Below are 15,402 nucleotides of genomic sequence, written 5' to 3'. Positions count from 1 at the left end.
GCACAGAAATCCCCATGAAGTGTCCTGCACTTCTCACTCCACTTTCTCTCATATAAGACCCAAAAATCTGCCTACAGACCGTACAGCAAGGTTACAAGATCTGGATACAGGACTATTTTAAAAATTCACTTCATTGTATTACCAATCAGAACAGGGATGTGCAAGAGAGGAGAAGGGGGGGTGTGTGTGTGTAGAGGAAAGCAACACACCAACTTCCATACGAACCATTTATTGAATAAATACATGCATCATAATGTAGAATTACATGAGCAGAAAAGGCAATCTGTACAAAATTGATTACCCTTTGTTCTCATTTTAACTCTCACCATTTGCTGCAGCTCTGATAAAGGATTCAAGACAGAAAATTAAAACTCTTTTAGTCCACCTCCAAGTGATATGCATGCTGATTTGAGTTCGAGTTATACCACTGCTATAGTTAAGAAGCTGGTTTTCTTGTCAGTGAAGCAGAGTGATTCTAAAAACAGTTTCAATAGTACAGAACATGTGTTGGTACATACAGGTAACAAAGCTTATTTTTTAACCATTTCTTAAACATCTTCATATGTTCATATTTTAAGGCACAGGATAAACAAGAACTATGTGAAAAGCTATCAGCTGACATTGAATAAATGACTTGATATTGAGGTGCAATTTTTGCCCAGAGGCAAAACTGTCCTTCCTACTTCCATATAAATGGAACAAGTAGAATTTGGTAATACAAAAGTTGCATCCACTATCCAAAGAATCCATCTCATCTAGGCACTCACAGTCTGATCCAAATTCATTCAGGAGAATGTTTCTGAAGATCTGGCATCCAGAACTGATTATAGACTATGGGAATTCTAGTTGCTGAATTGCAATGACAGTTCAATCTCTTCATTTCAGATTCCTAAATAGAAAATGGGATCTGTAAGAACCAATCCCTAATTTTAGGTAGTGAGCTATTTTGAAAATCTGCCCTATATTCTTTCTTCAGTTACTCACTTTGTGCTATCCTTTCACAATTGCCTGAACACAGCATTATTTTCCACTTGGAAACTTTAGAAGACAGAAATTCTTTTTTGTTCAAGCGCAGTTTTCTGTCCCCAGACTTCACTTAAGACTTGGAACACTGAATCAGTTTAACACCCTATTTGTTGGCTGCAGATCAAACCCTGTGCAGTCGCTGGCCAAGATGTAGAGCAAAAATCCTTCCACCTCAGACTGAACAAAGGCAAAAGACAATTATGTTGAACTGCCACTCTTAGACCTGATTTATTCAGATTAGCATTTGGTTTCTGCATTTTCATTGCATTAAGAATAATTCTGTGTTTCCATTCTTAACATCTTAATGGAGAACTAGCAAAGAAAATAAGTATTTCATAATATATTTTACATTAATAGATGAGTGAATATATGGCTACTCATACATTCCAATATACAGTGATGCCTTCAAATGGAAATGTTTCCTTACAAAGAATCTCTATTGCCTAGCCCAGTAACAGCAGTTAAAGCACAATTTACAATGTAAGATTGTTTGATAAAATTGTTGTGTATAAAACGTGGCAATGAGAAGGCCATCACTGTATAGAGGTGTACGGTGCAGGTCACACATATCCATAACAAATGTTCATGTTAAATTGAATTTAGATAAACTTAAATTTTTAGACTTGAAAAGACAAAAAGCTACATCTATGGTAGGCACTTTGGTACATCTAGTAATGTAGGCAAATTCTACATCTAGAGTTAAGGTTCTGTCAGTTTTCTTACAATAAAGCTAATTTCAGGAGTTTATCATTCTGCACTAAAATTCTTTCTTGGCTGAGATACCGTTCTATAATCTTAGCTAAATAATATACTTTGTCTAATTGCATACTTCTCCAAGGATGAGGACACTGGCTTTGCAAAAGCCAAGCTGTTCTCTTGGATTCTTAATGCACATTTTTCTAACAGTCTGAAAAAACTTACCAGAAAAAGAAAAATCAGTTCTGAATACAAAAAAAAATAGTCCCATAATTCATAAAATTAGAGTTATGAGCTCAGCTGTTGGGGCTGCTACTCTCCCTTCAGATCCTGCCTGCCTGGATCAGTCTGTGCTGATGGTGTCTCCGCTGCCTCCTGCCCAGCCCACGGCAATCCTTCAGGAGAAGGACAGCATTGCTCAGAAACCTGCCTGGACCACTGATGTGCATTTGTTCATGCACCAAACATACCAAGCAGCAAGGAAGCAACTGTCAAAGACAGTCAATTTCATCTCAGTTCCCCACTTTCTTACCTACTGGTGTTCATTTGAGGATTACAGAAGGTATCACACAACATACTATTTTAGCACAGTACTGTATAATAAAAATAACATATGTCTTGTACATATGCCTACTATATGAACTTAACTTGCAAGCTGATTTGTCTACTTATAAATCAGTGAAACATGGTGGTAAGGACAGTTTAAAGTGGTTAGACATCTTCTTTATAATATGGAAAAATCCATGTCCTCATACCTTCAAAAGATCACGTCTAGTACTCCAGAGTACAGGAATAAATAACAAAATCCAACCGAACCTGTATAATAAAACTGTACTGTTTGTTATGTTTATGCCATTAAATGAAAACTCAGATTTAGAAACTGTTATTTGTGGACCTCATCCTCTATTTATACAATATTTATAGAATTCTCATTTTTATTTATAATATTCTATAGCATGATTTCCCAATAATACATTTATATATAAATATTAAAATGTTAATGTTTTATACATTTTAAGCTAGCCCCACTGGGCCAGAAACACAATAAAGTAAAAATGTTTTTCTGCAGTTTCTTTTTGCAGAGTATCACAAAATGATTAAGACCATTGTGCTGCAAAGACAAAAGAGATTCATCTGAAGAAATGAACATGCATTTAGAAGAAAATATCTGTATCCTTTATCTAACTTTCTTCTGAATTCAAACCAGCATGAAAGAATTATAAAAAAATAGTATATATTTACATGGTACAGTATACCTTGGTGAGATATAAAACAAGGCAGGAAAACAGCAGAACATGTTCTTTTCACTTTCTAATAGGTACAGCCATCATAAAGAGCAATTTAAACACAAAAGGTTACTTTACTGTACTATTGCACATTACAGTAACACATAGAACTGTTTAGCAAAATAAAATATAAAGTTTAACAATGAGGAAGGCTATGTCTACATAAAATGACCAACTGTTATAAAATTATTGGGGATGTGTCTAAGAACTAAATCAGTAAAGCTATAAAAATAACATTGGTACATCTCTGAAAACAACGCGTTAAAAATATATAAAGGTTGGCAAAATTATGCATGAGGAGGTCCTGGTGTCCATGGGCCTAACTTGCACCATGTGGTTTTGTACCATCTTCTGTCAAATCATACCTGAAAAAGAAAAAAACAAAGGATTGGTTTTTACATTTAGCATGTATTGTTAAAATTATTATTACCACAGTAGTTGTAAATATGTAGTATTATTATTAATAAAGGAAATGTTATACTTACCACTGGGTCCAGCCTTTAGCAAGTTCTTCAGGTGCCAGAGGTATTAATAACTGTGGAAAGTTAAATTACCAGTCAATGCACTGTGTGTGCCTATCATTCTGTTTCTATTAAAGATCAAATCTGACAATCCTGTAAACTACAGTGTAAGCAATGCCATTGGTAAATGATGTATTTTATATCCTTGTCATCACAGCTCTCTGCTATCTGCCTAAAGTTTCAAGTTCCTGATTTTGACCTTAAAATCCACACCCTTCAGTGGTAGAGTCCCAGAGCACGTCACAGCAAGGCAGTGGCAATCGGCAGATGTGTTCCTACTAACAGCCTTCCAGATGAACAGGAAAATTGAGGACACTGTTCACCATGAACTGACCATGATTCTGTGTCTCTCATCTTCTTCACAGAACTCAAATATGGCAATTTGAAAGGGTGTAGGAATTTACTATTCCTTTTCCATGCTCCCAATCACGTGTGTAGCAAATCGGGTGATTTACTGTGTGCCTATAGAACACTGAAGTTACAAACACAACAGCTGGTGTTGGCATTGGGAATGTCTCCAGTAGCAGCTCTTTCTCAAGGATTTTACAAACTGGGAATTTAATTACTTGTGTGTTTCCCTAACTACTCGTTTGTCTTTCCAGTTTTATCTGAACATTTTCTGCAATATTGCCTGGTTTCTACTGGTTCTTTCCTTTCTCTGACAGCATGATTAGTAAGCCTGACAAGCACATTTCTTTTGTTACTGTGAACTTACCACTCTCTAGAGGAGATTACTGCCTCATCTTTCTAAGTCTGGCTCTGCAGTTTGTTCCTTCCCTTACTGAAGCCTGACATCTAAGGCACCTATAATATTTGAAAGCTTCATACCTGAATAAGGCTTCATTCAACACTAACTCGTATGTCAGGAGGGTTTTTGATTTATATAATAAGCTGCATTAACAGAATTTGCTTATTGTCAACTTACTTTGCCAAGCAGCCCTTTATCTTTGGACAAGAATCCACCACTGTTCTTCACTGCTACATCTAGTGTTCTTCTCTGTACTTCAGGCAGGGAAACACTGAAATCAAACCTGACAGGCAAAGAGATGCTTTAGAGGGAATTCTGTACCAGAGGTCCAAGTTAGTTCCTACAGCTAAACTGCCACTCCCATCAAAACCAAACCATCTCCCTCCCCAAATTAAAAAATGAGGTCTGAGACAAATGAAGAAAAAAATTCCAATGTTTTGCCTAATTTTTTTTCTTGAAAACTGTGATCAGTATCAACATCAAATGTTTGAGACTTCTGTTACCTTTGGCCTCTAGAGGTCACTGGTAAAACCAAACAAACACATGAACAAGACAAAAGGAGGCAAAAGTCAAGCACTGACTAGAGAAAAGAGACTGTGGAATCCTACTGTACTGACAGCTCAGTATTAACATTTTCCAAAAGGAGAAGATTGGTCAGTCTTATTGATCCTTGGTACTTGATCATCAGAGCTCCTTTTCTTTCCTGGCTGGCTAAAGAAAACTATCAAAGATAGCTCTTTGCTAGAGCTGTAACTTAGACAAAGTCAAGACAAGGTTATACCACAACTTACATGTATTTGTCACTACAGTTCTTAAACAGCTTTATTGCTTTGCAATACATTTTCCTTGGAAAGGCACAGTGAAAAAAATCAATTACCTGGAAATAACAGAAGAGAGCTGCACTACCAAGAAAATCTGCTGGAGCCTCTAGCTAATGATTTACAGATTTGCCTTGGACAGAAGGGACTGAATTGGTGTTTTCCCTGAGTTCATTTGCTGTCAGTAGAGAAAGGTCTTTATTGAAAAGTGATGGGTGGCAGAGTAAGGGGCATACATGTGAGGGAAACTACTATCAAAAAGATGAGTGCAAGGATAAGGATTTTTATGCAATATAATATTGCACAAGATGGTACAACTTCCAACATATGGGCCAGGATATAATCTACAAGGAAATTTCCTGACTCCCTGGATGCTGAGAAGTACCACCAAGTGACTGAGCAATGTGACCATGCACAGGTACTGGCTGGCAGCATCAGCCAGGCACTCAGCCAGCCAAGCTTTCTGGCAGGAAGGGAGATCAGCAGCACTGGCCAGCTAACGGCACTCATGTTCTCACCACCTGCCAGGAGAGCAATTCCTGCAGCTGAGCTACCAGCATGGAACTGGTGTAGGAAGGCAGGAAAGACAGAAGTGGCTGCTAACAGCAAGAAGGGCTGTAGTGATAACAGGGAATAGAAGGAGAGAAGAACTATTACAGCAGAAGAGAAAGGTATGATCAAGTCTAATGGTGACAACCAGGAACTTCCAAGCACAGAAATCTTGATTTGACAGCTTTGTAATTACATGATACAAAACTACTGCACATAGTTTAGAACCTACATTTGATCAAACACTGGGTTTAATGTCTTCTTTGATACATGTGTTTTTCTTCTTCCTGATCGTCTCTTATCAGGCAATAAGTACATTCGCACATAGGGATCGGATCCTTCTTCAGAAAACGCTATTAGATTTCTGTGGAAGTGAATAACAAGGAAAAACACTTAGAAAATCAACAAGACATTGATGAATATAAGTGTCTACACTACCATCACATAATTTAGTACATGAAGCAGTTCCCCTGCACAAAATATGACGTGGAGTGACTTGTACAAGAGCAGATGACCAGTAAGCAGAGAGCAGAGGTGGAAATGCAATGTTTCCTAAACTCTAATTTGAAGTTTAGATATGGCTTTTTAGAAATCACATGTTTTGGTCATTCTGTAAAAAATTCAGTCTCTTAGAAACAGTTTTCAGATATTGCTGATAAAAATCTAAATGCAATTTTAATTTAAAATCTGACAGAGACAAATATAAACAGACAAATATAAAATCAGATCAAAATCTTCCGCAAAGTTTTTACTGATTCTGAGCATAGCTCTGTATATTTTTGTATTCATGCATGTGTTATTTTTAAATTAACAAATATTAACCAATCCACTTAAGAGTAAGTCAGGATATGGCAAACTTTATAAAGAAATATGCCCAGATATGAAATAGTGTATTGTATGCTCACCTGCAGGAATGCACCACCACAATCAGTTTGTTTCTTTGTGAACTATGACGAATTGTTAGCTGAATCTGTCCTAATGGAGACTGCCCCAGAGTTGTTCCACTGCAGGAAAAAGCAGAATATGCTTAGTTTTTAAAATGCACATTAGAAGTAAGACTTAACTGAGCAGTTTTTCCAGAAATCATGTATTATCCATTTAACTTGTCTAGACCAATGTGAAAGAAGAGAACATATGTAAGTGTGTGAGCATATCCTCATCAGATTCTTGTACTTCAGTTCCTTGGCCAACAACTCTGCTCTTCAAAATAGGGCAGGTTTTCTTGTCATTATGAATATGGGACTTTACTCATTACAAGTAAAGAACTTGCTTGCCCTAAAATAAACATGAAAGCAGCATCTAGGAAATTGGAAAGAATAATAGTGCTAACTGCAATGAAAACCTCAGGCATGGGCTGCTCTTACCTAAGGCCAGAAGCCAATTAGAAGACCAGCTCATTCTTTTCTAAATTCTGTTATCATAGAAATGTAGATATTCTTGGGATTAAAAGAGTGATAATTGAAATCCACTTCCTATTGTAAAAGCTCAGTATAAACACAACCATTTTACTTTTCTATAGTTTATATCGCCATGAAAACAAGATTAAAATAAATTTACACTTACAGGTCATGTTTAAATAAAAAGCAAGCACCATGCTTAAGAACTTGTGTTTTACAGAATGGCCAGCATATGCAGTTCCTCATCTCCATGAAATCCTCATTTTAGTTTGTGTGAACTGACTAAGTATTTTCCATATCACACAGGACAGTATGTGCCATATTTGCCATTTCTCAGTCACCCGAAGATGATATCTTCAAGGGAGAAGAGTGCCTGTTTTGTGAATATCTACTACAAAGTGATTGACCCATTAACATTCCTAAGTAATTCACTTTAAAAAAAATAAAATGAAGATTTAATTTCAGTATTTTCTTAGTTAAAATTAAAAAAAAAATATCAAAGCACCTACAAACATGTGGTGTGCAATAAAGGACCTCATGACCACTCTTACCAAATGACAAAGTATGACATTTGTGCATTACATAAGGAGTAGTATTTCAATCTTTATCACAATTAACAAACTCTAACTCATTTTGGACCAGGAGAGAGCCTGACAAAGACAAAACAAGTTATCATGTGACTGTGAAGATAAATGGGGGTCTGGAGAACATAAGCAGGTGGTGTATTTTTCCAAATTGAAAATAGAGCCAACAGCAAACTCAACTGCAGCCCTTCCACTACTTAAAGCAGACATTTTAGAGAAGACCAAGTCAGAATCCTCATGGCTGTACACAGTAAAATAACAAGAGGCCATAGTCAAGCTGCAGCAAAATAAATTTCAATAGAAATAAGGAAGAATGTTTTAGAAGTGGAGTGGTTAAGCACTGGAGTTGTTGAACAAGTTATGGCATCTCAATCCTTGGAGATAACCAAAAGTTGTTTGGACAAGGCCCAAGAAACCTGATCTAACTTTGAAGAGGGATTTGCTATGAGCAGATGGATGATCAACCAGAGATTCCATCCAACCTCTATGACTCAGTTGATTCTATGAACTCTGACAGAGAAAAAGATGAACTGGTTCAATCCCTTGCAAATAAAAAAATAAAATCTTTCTACTTAGATTCACAGAGAATCTCAGTGAATAGAGAATGAATAGTTTCCAGTCTCCTATTCAGAGCAGGATGACTGCTCAGCTGTCTGTACCTGGTAAGTACAGCTGCCCACTGAGGCAAGTAAAAAAAAATTTAAGAAAGCATGTCTGCAGCAATCTTCAGTGACTGCATAGTAACTGACTACCCATTTAACATTCTTTATAGTCTAATATCCCTCTGAGTTATTTAAAAAGACCAACCATTTCCAGCTTAATTGGCTTAATTAATGCTAATAGGATTCAGTGGAGAAACAGGCAACTACTGCCATGAAACTACAAAGTGCAGCTATGAGAAGAAGTGGGACTTTATCTAGCAGACGATCACAATGGCAAGGAACTTCTAATTGCAGCTTCTGTCTGAGATACCAGGAAGAAGCAAAAAATCCCAATGACTGAACAGTAAAGAACATTTCTGAAAGGTGAACTAAGCACTCCTGCTTTGGTGACAGGCTTTGTGAACCAGCTGGGATGTGCTGCAGAAGCCATCAGTGCAGGCCGTACTTCTCGAGCTGCCGGAGCCTCTGGCGCAGCTCCTGCGTGGCGATGGGCAGGGAGATGTCCGAGGCGATGCTGGGCGTGGGCTCCTTCACCGACAGGTGGCTGGGGGAGTAGGAGAAGTTGGAGGCGTGGAGACTGGAGGAGCTGCGGCTCAGATCTGTTGGCCACTGTGGGCTGGCATTGGGAGGCTGACTTTTATCACCTGTGTCAGTCTTTTTATCACTGTCAGTCACTGGGGATGCTGGAACAGGCTTGTTGGGATCAGATGTTGGCGAGACAGGAACCTGAGGCTTAAAAGATGATTTTCTTGCTTCTTTGGAAAGAGACGGCCTTTTTACTTGGGCTGAGTGTTGATGATCTGGAGATCTTGCCTGCTTTTCAAGAGAAAGGACCTGGATACAGGAAAATACACATAATGTTACTATTTTGCAGTATAAGAAGCAGAGACAAATTACAATACTGCTTGGTGACAAGTTGTAAAGCTAAGACACTAAAGCAAGACCAAAACCATTCACAATTGTCAACTCTACAATATGAAATGCTTTACATGACAAAACACATCTCCACCTTCTTCATGGCAACTGCAGTAACTATAAAACAATGTGAAATTCTCCATTCATTAAGAATTATTCTCCTTATTATTCCCTTCCATATTCTACACACTTCTGGTGTAAATGCTATTCACTTTGCAGTTCTAGCCATCTGGAAAGATATTCTGCAATTTTTTCTTCCACTCTCTTGAAATTTAATTTTACATCACAATTTTTTCTCATTAATTGTTCTTACTTACTCTTTTATATGTTGCTTTAATTTATTAATGACACATAATCAACAAAGTGCTTTAGGAAGAAAAATAACAGAAGTGTGACAGTGTTTGCAAATAGATATAGTACCTTATTAAACCAAGTAATTTAGATGGAGGAAAAAGACAAACCAACTTTCAGGTATGCAAGTTTTGTTTTCAAAACTCCAACATGCTTGAAAGCTGGTTTGAATTTTTCCAGTACTATGCAGGTACTTCCTTTCCTTATACACTTTATTTTTTAAAACCATCAAAACCTCACCTCCATTTCTAGATAGAGGATTTTTCACTGATCTGTAGCCTACTAGGTTCAAAAGAGATTTGAAGGAATTCAGATTCCAAACATGATTTCCAAACCTAAAACCACAGGGGATCTCAGTTTTAATTAATGCAGGTGACTATTATTTAATTTTGAGCATTGTACAGTTTTCAAATGGAATATATTTCAGTTAGAGGCTATCTCTGTGTACTGATAGCTCTGCACAACCAAGGACACTTGGCAGCTGACATCAAAGGAAATGTACTTCTTCAAAAGCTGGCAGACCAGGAGTCACCACAGCCCTAAATATGCTTTCAGATGTTTACAATGGGAAAGGTTTTAGAGTACCCTGAGTGCAATCTTCATGTTTATAGTGCTGTTGGGACCAGAGTTGCTCAGGTGGAATCGCTGATGCATAGTTAAATCTTCACTCTCTAGCAACTGGCTTAGAGGCAGCTTGAAGTTCCCCAAAGAACACTGGTGTTGTTCATCCCTCACCTGAAGGAACACAGAAATTGTTTCTTTGTATCATCTGCTTTGTAAGAATTCAAAGAAAGAAATTACATTTTTATTTTAAAAAATACAAACAATATTGAGAGTAGTTTTTTCTTAAACCATGTTTCTCTGATTTTAAGATTACTTTACATTGAAGGAGGAAAAAACAAATATACTCAAAGCCTCGTTTCTTCAACCTTACCTTCTATAGCACAAGTAAGACAGAAAAGTAACCTCTACATCTACCAGACTTGTGAGCAAAATAACTACACGGTTTCCAAACTGTCTGTGTGAAAATGAATTCCCACAGCTATTAGAGGTAGAGTGACTAAGACAGTGCTCATTTACACTTCATTCTCTTAGAGATATGTAAAGGGCATGTCAACAGTGTAAAGGGATACAGTATTTGGATAAAGTGAATACTTCCTTGGTATGAGAGAGGAAAGATTCCTAGTTCCAAACTGGTATACCAAATTTACTTTTGGATTTTTTTTAATTAGAAAAGGCAACCACTAACTATATTATTCATGTGAGAGCCTGGTTATAGTCTTTCTTCCTTTTAGTAGTAAATCAAAATAAACATTTCATTGCCTGGTCTAAAAAAATACTTTAAGTATAATTTTAATCATGTTCACATTATATTTAGTCTCATTTCATAACAGCCTTTAATGTGTGACTTTTACTACTGCAACATCTTAGGAAAGAAAGGTGTCTAAAGAGAATGAGACACATACCTCAACTTCAAGATCTTGTCTTTTGGGATTGTGTACAAAGAAAGTAAAGTTTTCCTCCCATACTGGTTCATTGGTCTTGTATCTAATCTGAAGTTAAGAAAAAAGGAAGCACAAAAATTATCAAACAGTTTGTCTGATATAGTTGGTGTCAAGAGATGAGCACATTTTTCATCTTGGTGTTTTATTTGGTGTGTGCAGAGAAGGGCAGCAAGGCTTGGGAAGGGTCTAGCAAACAAGTCTGATGGGGAACAGCTGGGGTTGTTTAGTCTGGAGGAGGCTCAGGGGGAACCTCACTGCTCTCTACAACTCCCTGACAGGAAGCTGCCTGAAAGGAGGCTGTGGCCAGGTGGGGGTCAGCCTCTTCTCCCAGGCAACCAGTGACAGGGCAAGAGGACACAGTCTTAAACTGCACCAGACCAAGTTTAGGCCAGACATTAGAAAAAAATTCTTCACAGAAATAGTGACTGGGCACTGGATTGTGCTGCCCAGGGAGGTGGTGGAGCCACCATCTCCGGAGGTGTTTTAAGAAAAGACTGGATGTGGCCCTTTGTGCCATGGTTTAGTTGATAAGGTGGTTTTAAGTCATAGGTTGCAATCCTTGGCTTCTTGTTGCCAATTTCAGTTCTGGTGGCAACTTAGTGTGTGTATATGCTCCATGCTTTGGTAGCCAAATGCCAAGCTCGCAGACCCACCAAATATGTGAAGACAAAGCCAAGTCTAAAGGCTAGGAACTTACCTTGCTCTCCTGTGCCTTGTGTCCAACTGACAGCAAAACAAGTGGGTTGGGATTGCTGTTTATTTTCTTTCCTGACTGGTAAAGAAAAAAATGAAAACTTTGCCTTCAGAATAGAGCAAAACCTCTCCCCTCTGCAACTTAAATGTTTGCATCTTAAAAATACAAATCATATGCATTCTACTACATGCTTTTCTATTATTCTCAGTATTTTATTCAGCCGGCTGGAATGGCAGACTGGCGAGTAGCTAGTGAACACATCAGCATGAAGGCATCCAACTACCTGAACATGCTGAAGCAAAATGCTGCTAATAAGCAGGAGTTTTACACTCATTTCCATTTTCTTTAAATGAAACTGATAAGATGCAAATTCTTATCTTTTAATGAGCATTACAATCCCCAAAGCTAATGAAGCACAGTTAAATCTGCAAAATGAATATTGCATGCAGATGGAAGATAAGAAAGCACAAACTCAGGAACTTCATATACAGTGCTGTAGAACTATTAAATTGGATGTGGTATCCAACACTGATGTTCCCTACTTTTCACTTTGGGGGAGAAAGAATATGCACTACAATGTATGTGAGGGATATTTCTACAGTTTACCAAATACTCTTTATTAGAGAAGCAACCATCTGCCATATCTGAGCCTTGCTCACCAGCTGTATAGCATTACATCAAACTGTGAAAACAAACATCAGTTTAGAAACAAATTATATATGCAAAGGAACATCCCAACTATATGTTTCTTTCACGAATTTCAATTTAATCTAACAAAAATTCAATTCAGAAAGAAAATTTAGACATGAAAGTTAATCATCTCAAGCAGGTGTTAATGCAGTTTAAAAAGCCTAGAAAATGTAGGATACATGGTTTGAGTTCTACCCTGTAGGAAAATCAGGTATATCAACAGAAAGTTAGTTAAAATCTTCTTAATGCATGTAAGGTCACAATTACACCCAAGTGATTCAAATATTTGATATTTTTAAATTAAGAAAGTGCATCATTTAGATATATTTTTTAATCTGGACATCATACTTTCACTAATAATTCTCAACTTTAATGTCACATACTGCTTAGAACCATATTTTCCTTTAGAAATAAAGCTGTTAAGAAAGCACTCCTTTCTTGGATGAATGCTGCCTTTTTTTTTTTTTTTTTGTGATTTCTAATTAAAAAAAATATTTAGCTCTCAAATAAATCCGAATACAAAGGTTTACAGAACAGAAAGAAAGCCATATTACACTGCAACTGATGGTGTTTTAAAATGGTAGGTGACATTATCTTCATTTTTAATTTGTCCACAAAATGGTGCCTGAAACTTTCTTCATAAAATGATGAAACTACAGGAGTTGACCAAAGACCCTGTCACTTATGCTGATATGTAAATAGGAGTAATTTTAATTCAAATTCAGCAGGTAGCAATGTGCACACACATATACTGTACCTCTAACATCAGGTATTGACAGACTTGTTGTTCACAGCCTATTAAAGTCTGTCCCTTGGTCAAGTTCCTCCAGCTGAGCATCAGCCCTTTCCAAGTCTGCCTACCAAAAAGCTGGCCTAAATTTCTTTAGCAGTCATATAAAGGTATAAAACCTACTAAAAACATCTAGTAGGAACAAGATGATTCCAAACCAATCATTCAGAGCTGAGTGATAAGGTATCACTCAGTATGTGAAAGATGTCTTAGCTTTCATGTCAGCTTCATCCTTTAGTTACTACTACAAATTAGTTCTCAGCACTTCTCCGCAGTCTTCTCAAGCAGCCTGTACTCCACTAATCTGAGCTAGAGTTCAAATTACCACAGACCACAGTATTTTAACAACATCCTGACACTGGCTTCTTGAAATCAAATTCAAGTGAAAGAGAATTACACTAACTATGTATGTGGCAATAGAAACCCCATCCAGTGTTGGAAGCGGAGTGTTGCAGGCATTCGTGCATTTCCAATTACTTTTGTGACCTTAAATGGACAACTATATTAATGTTACCTTCAGGGCTTTCTGAACAGCAGCCTTCTTCAAGCCATCAGGGTTAAATTCTAATGGATTATTCTTTTAAGTCAGGAGAGAATGAACATAGGAAGGGTTAATAAGACATGCAATGAAGCAATTTCACTAGGTTAATTAATTATGATATGACAACATAGGACAAAGCAGGGGAAAAAAAATCAACCTAAAAAAAACCCCAAAAATCACAACATCTTTCAAACAAAACAAAACAATGAAGGACCACCAGAACAACAAAAAAGTCTGACAAATTTTTTTCCCTCTTCTCCTCTGGATATTTGTATTCTGCTTTAAAACTAATATACCCAATTTCCGTCTGCTTGTATTTCTCTGCTCATTTTTTTTTTACCCTAATAGAGATAATTCACAAAATATTTTTATTTAATGCCTGGTGCCCTATGAACTGTCTTCTGAATGATCCTTTTTAGAATTTGAGCATATTTTCACAACCCAGAAGCTTCTCTGATGATAAGATGATAATTGTGCAAAGGAGTCCTTTATGGGAGAAATTACAACACCTAATTGATAGGGATTTATATCATTTTAAAAGTCAAAGTTCTTTAGAGCCTCTTCAGAAAAGTGATGCAAACACTGCATGCTAACTAGAATGAAGGTCTGCTACTTTACTCAGTTGAATGAAGACATATACTAAAATAGAAATACACTACAAATAGGAATTTAAACTGGCTAAGCAGGACAAAACCTCTGACTGCTTTCCATTAAATATGGAAATTTTAGAATTTTATTTTAAGATTAATATATTGTTCTTTAAGTGACAATAATGTCTAGAAAAATTTGCATTCAATTCATAAGAAATAATTTCAGAAAATAAGATTTGGAAATAAAACAGACTTCAAATTAGTGTACTTATGGCTGGCTTTTTCTTTAGGGACACATTTTTGTTTCAAGGAATAGTTCTTTTTTAGAAGCTGTAGATTGTGACAATAAAAAAATTGCATAGTGGCCTTTTAAAATATTCTGGTTTATGAACAGGAACTGGTATTAATGCTTTGCCAAAAGAAATGCCTTTCTGAAATTAAAATCTAAGTGAACAAAATTTGAAGATATTTAACTTTTATGCAGAAATATTATTTTGCAGTTTCTTTTGGGATGTCATACACTCCAGTTGGTCAAAATATTCCAAAGATTCCTGGCATCTCGCTTGAAAATTTCTATTTCAGAATGAACATACAATATCCAGGACAAAATCACAGAATATTTTGAGTTGGAAGCAACCCACAAGGAACATCAAGTCCAACTCTTAAACTTGAGAGAACCAGAAATAAGGTTTGACTACTTTTGTGGGGTATTTTTCTTGAACATTATACTTCTTAAAATAAAATCACAGAATTGTCCAGAGTTATTTTTCTGATACGTTAGGAACTTAGCATTGTACTTACAGAACTTCAAAGATGGAGACTGCAGACTATCCCTAGTGGAAACTAATTGAGACTAACTATTCCTCATTGAAACTAATTTTTGCTGGAGATTGAAAGCATTCGTTGCTGGAGTTTAAGCACTGTTCCCTGTTTTCTGACAAAGACAAAAGTGTCACTTTGCAGCAATTGTGGATTCCCCATCCCTGGAAATGTTCAAGGCCAGGTTGAATGGGGCTTTTGAGGAACCTGATCTAGTGCA

General features: G+C 36.8%; 1 protein-coding gene across 4 annotated transcripts in view; it reads right to left on the bottom strand.

Moving 5' to 3' along the window:
* Positions 1–213: 213 nt before the first annotated feature.
* The window catches only part of ESYT2 (extended synaptotagmin 2), an 81,437-nt gene continuing 66,248 nt past the window's right edge, over positions 214–15,402 (bottom strand). For 3 of the 4 annotated variants that reach the window (XM_068174339.1, XM_068174351.1, XM_068174347.1), the window contains 10 exons: positions 13,747–13,809; positions 11,756–11,830; positions 11,020–11,106; positions 10,139–10,288; positions 8,733–9,121; positions 6,550–6,648; positions 5,877–6,008; positions 4,455–4,560; positions 3,494–3,543; positions 214–3,373 (listed from right to left, as the gene is read on the bottom strand). In XM_068174339.1, the coding sequence (XP_068030440.1) occupies positions 3,328–3,373; positions 3,494–3,543; positions 4,455–4,560; positions 5,877–6,008; positions 6,550–6,648; positions 8,733–9,121; positions 10,139–10,288; positions 11,020–11,106; positions 11,756–11,830; positions 13,747–13,809 (1,197 nt within the window). In that variant the 3' untranslated portion in view covers positions 214–3,327. The remainder of the gene's footprint in view (positions 3,374–3,493; positions 3,544–4,454; positions 4,561–5,876; positions 6,009–6,549; positions 6,649–8,732; positions 9,122–10,138; positions 10,289–11,019; positions 11,107–11,755; positions 11,831–13,746; positions 13,810–15,402) is intronic. The other variant, XM_068174359.1, reaches the window with a different exon arrangement.

This window comes from Anomalospiza imberbis, chromosome 1, assembly GCF_031753505.1.
Source record: "Anomalospiza imberbis isolate Cuckoo-Finch-1a 21T00152 chromosome 1, ASM3175350v1, whole genome shotgun sequence".
NCBI lineage: Eukaryota > Metazoa > Chordata > Aves > Passeriformes > Viduidae > Anomalospiza > Anomalospiza imberbis.
The sequence above is the reverse complement of the archived record's forward strand: the minus strand, read 5'-3'. Positions and strand labels throughout refer to the sequence as shown.